This window comes from Boleophthalmus pectinirostris, unplaced genomic scaffold, assembly GCF_026225935.1.
Source record: "Boleophthalmus pectinirostris isolate CB_2022bp ecotype Guang Dong unplaced genomic scaffold, ASM2622593v1 HiC_scaffold_16, whole genome shotgun sequence".
Classification (NCBI taxonomy): domain Eukaryota; kingdom Metazoa; phylum Chordata; class Actinopteri; order Gobiiformes; family Gobiidae; genus Boleophthalmus; species Boleophthalmus pectinirostris.
In genome coordinates, this window is record NW_026571095.1 from 22,929,443 (window position 1) to 22,940,802 (window position 11,360).

The 11,360-nt window shown below is 37.6% G+C and overlaps 1 protein-coding gene across 2 annotated transcripts; it reads left to right on the top strand.

Annotated features, from left to right (window-relative positions):
• Positions 1-119: 119 nt before the first annotated feature.
• On the top strand, positions 120-11,352 carry sppl2 (signal peptide peptidase-like 2). Of its 2 annotated transcripts, none has more exons than XR_002318887.2 (15): positions 120-232; positions 1,566-1,682; positions 2,013-2,195; positions 2,287-2,376; positions 3,308-3,447; positions 4,507-4,649; positions 4,727-4,823; positions 5,107-5,223; positions 5,397-5,478; positions 5,659-5,733; positions 6,083-6,145; positions 6,226-6,325; positions 6,863-6,940; positions 8,126-8,369; positions 9,504-9,642. XR_002318887.2 is itself a non-coding variant. In XM_020929091.2 (15 exons), the coding sequence occupies exons 1-15, from the start codon at positions 185-187 to the stop codon at positions 9,693-9,695; spliced, it is 1,686 nt and encodes a 561-aa protein (XP_020784750.1). In that variant the 5' UTR covers positions 120-184; the 3' UTR covers positions 9,696-11,352. The 2 variants fall into 2 exon arrangements, 1 of the variants encoding a protein (XP_020784750.1); XM_020929091.2 differs by having other exon boundaries at positions 8,126-8,286; positions 9,504-11,352.
• Positions 11,353-11,360: the final 8 nt, after the last annotated feature.

An 11,360-nucleotide genomic window follows, 5' to 3' on the forward strand; every position in this document is an offset into this window, starting at 1 on the left:
AACAAAATGTACTTTCTTTGACTGACATTTACCCAACCAATCAGAGGCGAATACCTGGTCGCGTTCCTCCTTAACAGCCAATCACAGCCGTGGTGGAGCGGGAGGGCGGGTCCGCGGAAACAGCTGGTGGGACTCCGCGCAGAGAGCCGAGGTCGATGGGGGAAACAACAACAAGCTAGGCATCATGAGGCTTCCTAAAACACTGCTATGGGCGGCGTTTCTCATCCAAAAGGTGAGACAAACCGCATTCTTCCCGCTGAAGCTCACACATCTCCGGATTTAACTTGTAGGACGGAACATGTTGAGTGGAAAATAGTTTTGCCGGGCAGAGACGGGGAGAGTTAGCTTGGGCACTGCTACAACTGCATTAGCTTGCGGGTTTATCACTGGCCCAGCAAACTTCCACTCACATCCAGCGGGACCAGGCGTGCACACTTTCTCTTTATTCTTTACTGTCAATTAATTATTTCCATTTGAGTGTCTAGCTAGCTGATTTATTTTAGCCTAACTTTAACGCAATTACCAAGCTATGACACCACATGTAGCCGTAGATATTAACATTAGTGGTTGTTGTATTTATGTGTTTATGTTAAATCTGTTTAAAAAAAATATTGATTATGAGTTATAGCTCAAAATTGTAGTGAGTCTATAAATAGTATTTTGTTTAAGGTGACCAGATTTTCAAAATAAAAAACTGGGACATCCCTTGTTTCTGCTGGTTGTTAATAATAAAACTGTGACAAGTAACAAGTGCATAATTAAAGGAAAATTGTTCTGCACGCGGCCCAGTCATGACTAACATGTATTAGTATAGTCATCTTGTCATTCTTTGTGTTATGGTCATTTTTAAGCAGTTTTTCTGTATTTTGCATAAACAAATGACAAAGTGTGCCTCTCTTTACTGTTGGAAGGGAACAGATTGGTCAAAAATAGGCACACCCTGGACATTTCTTGTATAAAACTGGGACAAATCACTAGTTTTGTATAAATCTGCTGGGACAGGGGACTCAAGGCTCAAAACTGGGACTGTCCTGGGGAAATAGGGATGTCTGGTCACCTTAATTTTGTTGTTTTGCTCTTCTCCTAAATTATAGCCTCTACAACAAGAAGTAGCCTATTTTTTACTACAAACATTAGCTACTACTTTGGCTACTGCTGTTACTTTTAATAATATTGTCAGTATTAACACAAAGAGGTGTTCATGTGTTAAGCCCCATGACTGTATTTAATAGCTAAAAGACTTGACATCAAAATAAAATTACGTCATCATTATATAAACTATGGTTATTATTAATTCAACTCTAGTTCATGTGCATATATGGAGAAAGTAATTAAAATGGTAGCACTGTACAAACACCATGATATCTATAATCTTGAGCTGCTTTAGTCCGGTAAGATAACAAGAGCTATTTGCTATTTTAGAACGCATTGATTTTCTTGCTCAGATGGTTCTCTGTCATGAACATTATCTAAACTGTCTAAATCAATTCCTATACAACTTTGTACCATGGCTTGACGTTGTGTGCTGTACATTATTGTGACTTGCATCTGTTTGTTGTTCTCAGGTGGTTGCAGAATATGGCATGGCTCACTTCAGTGACAAGGACAAAAGCAAAGGGAAAGATTATTGCATTTTCTTTAACTCGCAGTGGGCTCGGCTTCCTCAGGACCTCAAAAAAGCTGTAAGTTAAAATCACATTAAAATTTCAAAAGATGGCAGTGACACATTCCATGACATTCCACTGTTATAATATTTGAGAATATTTCAATTGACAAAACTTATAGTAGCAAAATAGAGAATGTAAGAGAGATGTTGAATTATGGTGTGTTTTGAATAGCTGAGACTTGACACGAGTGTATTGTATTTCCCTTCTTAGGCAATGGCTCAAAGCATCAACAATAAGAATCTTGTTATCATATTTTTAACAAGCATACCTCTGATATTTTGGATAATATTTGTAAAATATATAACGTCATATTATATAAATAATAATTACACCAATATGTTTCAGTCCCATCTCCAGATCTATGACTTGACGAGCTCCGTGCTGTGCTCTGCGTCGGAAGTGCCGGAGGGGGGCTTCCCAAATCGCATCCCCATGGTGCTGAGGGGAAACTGCACCTTCTACGAAAAGGTCAGACTGGCCCAGATCAATGGAGCCAAGGGTCTGCTCATCGTCAGCAAAGACAGACTGGTAATCTTACAATGAACTCCCCTGACACTGGGATAAACCGTTAGTAATTATAAAGGGAAAATTAATTATGGTTTGTGTTTGTTGTTTACAGACGCCACCAGCAGGAAACAAAACTCAATATGAAGAGATTGACATCCCTGTTGCACTGCTCAGTTATGCAGATATGCTGGATATAAGCAGAGTAAGTATTGATCAGACGTAACTTTATGACCACTGACAAATTAGAGATTAGTTCATTGTGGTACCTATTACAGAATGTTGTAGAAGTGCAGTTTGATAGACCAGGTTAATGATTATAGCGATATGAGTATAACATCTCCGTAACTACAGCTCTTGTGAGAATAGGGAAAGCTTTTATTTTTATTTTGACAGTGTCTGTGTTCAATTATTATCTGATTTCTGGACTTTAACAATTATTGAAATGATATGCAAATAGAAAAATATAAAGAGAGTAAACTTGGGCACCATGACCAGAAAGAAACCTGATGATGTTGCTGTGTTTGTGTCATTTTATTAGTCTAATAACTCAAAAAATTTGATAATCTGATTTTGAGTGTGTGTGTGTAACCACAGCCAATGGAAAGTTCTTGGTCTATGGTGGTTAGTATCTCTCAAAAGTGGTCCAGGAAAAGAAGAGAACAGAAACGTGGTGACCCAGGGACAGGGGATGCATGAGGGGGTGGGGAGGAGTGAAGTTCAGCCTATTATGGAGCTCAGATTGCAAAAGCTAATCTGCTGCATTGGAAAGGAGTCAGAATACACAATGCACATTAGCAATACAGAAGCATATTAGCCCCGTAGTGACTGTTTAAGTAATGTTTTCCCTGATGGATATGTTTTGCTTATTTTATTTTCTGTAAAGCACTTGAAATTACTTTGTGTACAAATTGTGCTACAAAACATACTTGTAGAGGTTTTTGTTTCATTCACACATGTTGAGTAATGAAGCAAATTTATGTACGTTCACATCAAAATTGGGACTAAAGTATTATTTAGCCTGGATGAAACCAAACCAAGTCTAAATCTGGACTAAACTGGGCTCAAACCAGAACAGTGCTCCCTCTTGAGAACTAAAATGAAGCCAGTGTTGTTGTTTATTTTTTTTATTTCAGAGTTTTGGTAAAGGGCAGCTGGTGGCCATGTATGCCCCCAATGAGCCTGTGCTGGACTACAACATGGTCATTATCTTTTTAATGGCCGTTGGGACAGTGGCTATCGGAGGATACTGGGCTGGGAGCAGAGACAACAAAAAGTAAGAATATGCAACCAATGGGCAAGCTGGCTACACCTTTTATTTAACACATTTCAAATCTTGGACTAGTACTCTTAAAACACAATGTTACACACGTGACCAGAACCTCTTAGCCCTAAGTACGATGCAGTTACATGTTAGTGACTTACATCGTGCATAATGGGGTAATATCAATTAATCAAACGTAATGTAAAATAATGTGTGACCATTTTATTTCAACAAAAATGGTAATATCTAATTATACTATGATATCAAAGCTAATTTCTATAAACTATAGAAAGACTAAAATGTTTTTTCACTGGAAGATCATTTGCTTTCTGTATTCTTTCTATGCTCTTTAAAGTCACAAGATTGCTAAAGATTAAATTAGGTTTTGTCCCCAGTTCTCTCACTTTTTCCACATCTGTTTTCTCCCTTCCTTTTGTTTACAAACTAGTTCTTGTTTTCTTAGTAAAAAAAAAAAAAGTTGTATCTCAGGGGAGGATGAATCATAAAGTTCTGATGTAAGATTCAGAGTGTTGAATCTTTATAACCCTGTAAAGCTCGGTCGTGTTTGTTGGACTGAATCACGGTCAAATCCCTCCCAAAGGTGACAGAGCTCTTTGACTCAGGCTTGGGCATTCACTGCATATTTGTGGCTTTTGAAAGGAAAAACTCTCCATCCAGCTCATGGTGCAAAACAGAAACTACACATTACTATTTGTACATATCGTATTCCAGAAATGTTGTAACACAGTACAGTCATGTTAACAGTGTACTTTACTGTCTAAAAACAAGAATAACAATAAATTGGGATTGCACATGTTTACTGGAAAATATGTGATAAAATAGTTTAAAGATGACTCTGGTGAAGGTTCTGCCACCTGCTTGTCTCCATGGAGATGTTATTGTTTTGCCTAGATTAAAATATTTATGAAAGTTATGCAAGCCATGTTTACTTAACTTAGGATATAGCCAGTAGAGCATGGAAAACACTGCATTTCATTGAGGATAAGCATCAGAATGTACTATATGATTATACTATTGTTTTTATGTTATAGTCTTGTTCAATGTCCACAGGCGTTACATGAAGCACAAGCGAGACGACAGCGCAGAGAAACAGGCGGAGGATATGGTGGACGTCACTCCCATCATGATCTGTGTGTTTGTGGTCATGTGCTGCAGCATGCTGGTGCTACTCTACTTCTACTATGACTACCTCGGTACTACTACACACTGCTACTACTGTAGATTTACATATTGAACATATATTTGAATGAACTTTCTTGATCTGTCTCAGCATTTTGGGTGATCGCCATCTTCTGCCTGGCCTCATCTGTGGGGCTCTACAGCTGCCTCTGGCCCTTCATACGCAGACTGCCTTTCTGTAAATGCAGGTATGTTTCTTAATCCTTTGTATTTGGTTAATGTTAAATCATCTTATATTAAAAAAAAAAAAAAAATACTGTAATTATGAGACAAAACCTACTTAATTGTGCTGTACTGTGTGACTTTAAAGATGCACTTTGTAACCTTTCTGGTGAGGGATCTGCCACCTGCTTGTCTATATGGAGATGTTTTTGCTTTGCCTGGAGACAAGTGGGCGATATACCCTCTCCCTAAGCTTTAGTTAACACTGGCCTCTGTGTGAGTGAATCGTTTGTGTCCTGTTGTCTTCAGAATCCCAGAGAATAACCTTCCGTACCTGCACAAGCGTCCTCAGGTTCGCATGTTGCTGCTGTCGGCCTTCTGCGTCGGCGTCAGCATCACCTGGATGGTGTTCCGCAATGAGGACCAGTGAGTCAGTGATACAGGACTTTATAACATGATGGAGACTGGCAAAAGTGATATGAAGTAGTAGTTTTTACAGCGGGGTAGTAATGATAAGTAGCAATAATTGGGAAAACATTTTAAAACACATAAATTTTTCATAATTGTAATAGTTGAAGTGACTTTGCCTCTTTTTTCAGGTGGGCGTGGGTGTTACAGGACGCACTGGGCATCACCTTCTGTCTGTACATGCTCAAAACAGTCAGACTGTCCACATTTAAGGTAGTATTACATGTTTTACATTGTTACGTGTGATGTCACTTCCAGGACTGTGGTCCAATTGAAAATGATGGACCATTTTTTACCCAGAAGTGACATCATCACTTAACATAGTACATCGTATTTTTCACATAACTTGATTTGATTAACTTATATATATATATATTGTGTATTTTCCTCCAGGCCTGCACTATACTGCTGTCAGTCCTGTTTGTCTATGATGTGTTCTTTGTTTTTATCACACCGTTCTTCACAAAGGTACATTTTCATTTAAAATTAAAGGTGCACTATGTAAATTCTCTGCGGGGTGCATTCAAACCTGCTGTTTTTGCGCTACTGGAATGTTCCACAGTCATAAAACCTTTCTATCCTGTATTTATTCAACCATGCATTCCTACTGTGAATGTCCACATCTCCACAGATCTGACCTGTCACTTGGCCGGGTGGCCTTACTTGCTTGTCTCCATGGAGATTTATACTTTGGAACATTCCAGGCAAAGCAATATTCTCTCCATGGAGTTGAGCAGGTGGCAGCCCACGGGCATCCTCAGTTAACAGCTGTATTTTTAGAGTCTGTTTTCTTACATTGTGTTGCCCTTTTGTTCAGAGTGGTGAGAGCATCATGGTGGAGGTAGCAGCTGGTCCCTCAGACTCGTTCACACATGAAAAGGTTAGGCTCTGTTTTTCTCAGTTATAAAACACACATAAAATACAGATACACATATAAACTTATATGTGTGTGTGTTCCAGTTACCCATGGTGCTCAAAGTGCCCAGACTAAACTCCTCCCCTTTAGCGCTGTGCGATCGGCCCTTCTCTCTGCTGGGCTTTGGGGACATCTTAGTACCAGGTAATACTATATTTATTTTTACCTTTGAGGAAATAATATGCACAGTCACTTTCAGGAAGTTAGCGTTTATGATGCACATTATAATCTCATTTAGAAATTATAACTATTCTGATTTACTGTAGAATTATAAGGAATAGTGTTGTCGCGATGCAACAATTTCAAAGTCCATTTCTATACTAAGGAATTGACTCAATATTTTATTTCAGTACTAGAATGAAGATAAAAATGCTCCTGTTTTAGTAATAGAATCACTCTGATAATATTTTTTACAGTATTGATACCTGCTCAAATAACTATCTAGTTTTGATATTAGTTTTAGTATCAATTAGTATCTGATTTTCAATATTTTTGACAACCCTAATAAGGAATAATAAATACAAACTTCATCCAATTTAGTTCACCATAAAAAAGAAGAAACTGTCTCCGCTGTCTCTAATAATACTGTACAAATTTAGCAGCAATAACACGAGCGTCTGTCACTATTAGTGTCATGTGCTGGTACATGGACTAAACACGGTGCACTCTGTGTCGTTCCAGGTTTATTAGTGGCGTACTGCCACAGGTTTGACATCTTAATGCAAACCTCCAGGATTTACTTTGTGGCCTGCACCATTGGTGAGTTAATCCCCATTCTCTATAATGTAAATGTATAATTTTGTGCTTGATTAAATTACCACACACCAGGTTTAGGTGCCGACACTTGAGCCCCGGAGCTAAAAGAAAATACATTAGAAAACCAGCAGTAGGCCTGTTCATTTAAATTCAATTCATAATCATTCATAAATTACATTTTATAAAACTAGTCACATACAAGAGCAATATCCATCTGCTTAACTGTTAATTCATTTTATTACCAGGGTATCAACAACTGTGTATAATAGTAAAATGCTGATTGATAGGTTCACCTTTACACCTATACTCAATATTCAATAACAAAGAGAAGACAAGAGATTAATATCTTTTACACGCGTGGAGGGAGTACCGAGAGAAGAGCTTTAGTTACATGTAACTTGCCGTTCAACCAATACTCTCTAAAGTCTCCTCTCGTTTCTCCACGCCTTTTATTCAGTATTAGGAGCCCTAGTTACATGGGAACTACTCATCTCAGAACGGGAGGGGGAACATGCAAAACATTACCAAATGAGTAGTTCATTTTTTGCTTACAGGAAACACAAAAATAACACTTCAGTACAGTGTATTCAGGCCAGAGTTAAGGTCAGTCTGCCCTTCCTCATTTCATCCTCCTTAGTTTATCCTCCTTAAGCAATGGTCGCCCAAGATGTTTCCTGTTATTGAGTAGATAGGACTTTATGACCTTCTGCAACTCATAATATCTGCAATACTCAGAAACAGAATAGTTTAAGTGCACATATTAATACATTGATTATAATAAGATTAAGTAAACAAAAGTGAATATTACATTACCATTACATACACAGTGAGATTAATATAAATGTTGAATCCATCACTGATGTTACAATTGAAAGACAAGGTAAGGCAAATTAGCTTAGAGTGCTCTACAGAAATATTTTAAAATCATAATGCAAACAGTAAAATCATAGATAATCATAATAAAATGAATAGACAAGTACAGAATAAAAACATTTCAGTCATATGCACAGCTAAGAAACAGTTTTCAGCCTGGATTTGAACATTGTCAAAGCAGAGTCTTGTTGTCAGTAAGACGTCCAAATAACTTTTTAAAGCTTTGTTACTACAGGACACAGATGACTGAGGTATTAAACCAACCATGTTTTTATGCGTACATGTCGTAAACTGTCCTCGCCTGTGTGCCCGCAGCGTACGGCGTGGGGCTCCTGATCACCTTCGTGGCCCTGGCTCTGATGCAGATGGGACAGCCCGCTTTGCTCTACCTGGTGCCTTGTACTCTGCTCACCAGCCTCACGGTGGCGCTGTGGCGCAGAGAGCTGACCCAGTTCTGGACAGGAAATGGATTTGTGGTGAATACCAGTTTGATATGACCAACTACTCCTTCTATGGATGAACAAAAACACAAGAAACCAAAACAATCTTAGTATAAATAGTTGAGTAAAATCTTTTGAATATTACGTTGCATCTGGTTCTCTCTGTGCTCTGTCCTGGGTCTAGTGTGGGTGTGCTTTAGTGTCCTCTACTCTTAATGTTTATATAGACTGGTATTTACCTTTGATCACAACTTCGTAAAAAGGCTCTCAACTGTGAGTATATAATTCATATTCTTAGTGGTCACATTATTAGATATCGCTGGACTCCAAATTACTTAAAGAGGGGGTATTATGCAGACTCTTTTATTTATTCTACCATGTTATAACATTGTTCCCTCATGAAAAACATGCCTGAAGAGCTTTTAGATGTCATCCATGCACATTTACAGTATTTTGTTGTCCTGGGCTCTATTCAAACCGCTGTAAGATTTTGTTCAATGCTCAGCTCACGAGCCAACGTCACCCACGCTCCCACGTATGCAAAAGTATGATACAAAACTGTACACAACTTGACAAACCTGTTGTGATGTGCAGTAGCTTCATTAGCAGGGTGCACTGTATTGCGATAGCGCTCTGAAGGGGGGGAGCGCGTACTGCAGAGAGAGGTTAAATGCATATCATACTATACCTTACTAATTTAATTTATAAAGCGCTTTAAAAACTTCACAGCTGGCCAAAGTAACGTACACAAACACAGAATAGACGAGGACAATTGCAGTACAACACAATACACAATACAAACAGAATAAAACCACTAAAATACACAGAAAACAATAAGATTCAGAGCGTAAAAAACAAAAGTGAAAGTTATAAAAGTTGTTAATACCTACTTTTTGGCAAATGTCACATTTTCAAAACAATAAAAGGCAATATGGTGAGCTACATATGTCATTTGTTAGCAGTTACTACTCCACAAAAGTAAAATAGCCCCTCTTTAACTGTCATAATTATTCAATGAGCTGTTTCATTATCCAAAAGACTTGCCACAGGGTACCTAATAATGTGGCCATGGACAGATAAGGGCGTGGATCTGTCCTTCATATTTCTCAGGTTTTGTTGGAATTAATCTTTTGCCTATTTTTACAATTTTAAAACTCCTCAAAAAAAAAAAAACTGATCTTGCCCATAGACTCCTACTGTGCAGCTCTATCTGTCCACCTCTCTTACATATGTGTCCTTTTTGTCCCTTGCAGCCTGCTGTAGCGCTCGCACCCATAAACTGTACCCAGACTGCAGAGCCCACAGCAGATACAGGGACCACCAAGCCCCAGACCCCCACAGAGGAAGTCCCAAGCCCAGATCCAGACCAGAACCAGGACTCGCACCTGTCCCCTGACCCAAAAGAGGTGCTCCCGGAGGACACAGAGGACCGCAAATCCAACTGAAGGACACTAGTCTTTTTCCTTCTCATTATCATTTTTCATATTTTGTTATCAGTAGATGGACACTCATTGATCATTGGCGCAAAAGGGAAGAAATATTTTTTGAATTTGCTGGTTAAAAAGTGTTTTCAAGGTGTTAAAATAGACAAAAAGTTCAGTTAACTCAATGAGTTTCACTGTCTTATCCTCGTACTGTTCGAAAACACAAACGTTATAAGTTACTAAGCTGTTTCTAGATTCAGAATTAGGTTATATTGAACTTCAAAAAGGCAGCTGCGAATCAGTAGGTAGGAGATTTTTGGCAAATAATTATTGGTAGTTAATAATTACCCAAAGCAAAGGTTGGAATAAAGAAATCTTAAGACTTTTTAAGGGATAGTTTGATACCTTGAAAATTGGTCTTCTACCTCAACATTAAGTTATTTCTACGTAGAGCGCAATCAGTTTTCTCAAAATTAACATCTCAATTTTTATCAACATCATAAGCAAAATGAAAACAAACCTTAATCTGATAATATTTAAACTTTATATACTTGTACCGCATTTTGAAAAACAATCTAAAACACTATCCCTGCAATACAGCCATACAATTTTTAAACAAAATGACTACAATTCTCAAAAGAACACTAAAAATCTACCAGTTTTTGCCCATTTATCTGTCTTCACGACTCTGCACTATGACTTTGACTGAAATGGTGCTTTAACACTGAGCCAAAATTAGTTCAAGCTTATTACGATGATGTCTTTCTTTAATAATTTTTGCATGTTATGTTTTTGAGTTTACCCCAGTTTTTTAAGCAGTATAATCTATGGAGAAGGATTGTTGGCCTTTTGGTTCCTTGTTGCAATGCCCTCTGCTAATAATGCCATCCTTGATCACATGTGGAGATGTTAAAATGCAGATTTCTTTGTGAATTTACTTTTTAGATATTTGGATAATCAATACGGAAATCTGAGAATCGGGAAACCACTAATTATAAGTTCAGTCTCTTGGTTCTGTGTATTTTAGTGGAAGCCAACATACACATCAAGCTGTATTGGTGTTGAACATCAATAATTTGGATAATTTTTGTTCAATTCTAACACAAGTTCACTAAAACATTTTGAAATAATTGAAATTTTGGAAGAAAAAGGCTACCCAGATGCATTTTTAAAGCTATCATTTAATCATTTATGTGTTTATAATGGTGTTTTTCCTCAGATTTATACCAATATCTTCAGATAAAGGATCAACATCTTTAAATCTGTCATTTTTATAATTTGAGATTATAATTATAAAATGATGCCAGTTTTAGCAGAGGGCACGGAGCACATTGTCTTAATAGGTTTGGGCCTTAATTGTACAAAATGGAGGTTGAAAGTTGAGTGCTGTATTTCTATTTGCTGCATTTGTGTGAAGCAAGAACTGATGAAACCAATGTTAGACTAGTTTAAAACATCTGCACAAGATTTTTCAATGGACGAACTGAATTACTCAGTACTAAAAGTTATTGTTTAATTTTTTTTGTGCGTTTTGACGGCAGCCAGCAGAAACACAAGCCATGAACATAAGGAACATGTTTTGTTTTTTTTCTTCATCAGTTTGTTATCACCAAGTGTTTTTTAATGCTTCTGTTAAAGAAGTATGTATTATATTACAATAAAGGAACATTGTATTTAAGAGTATGG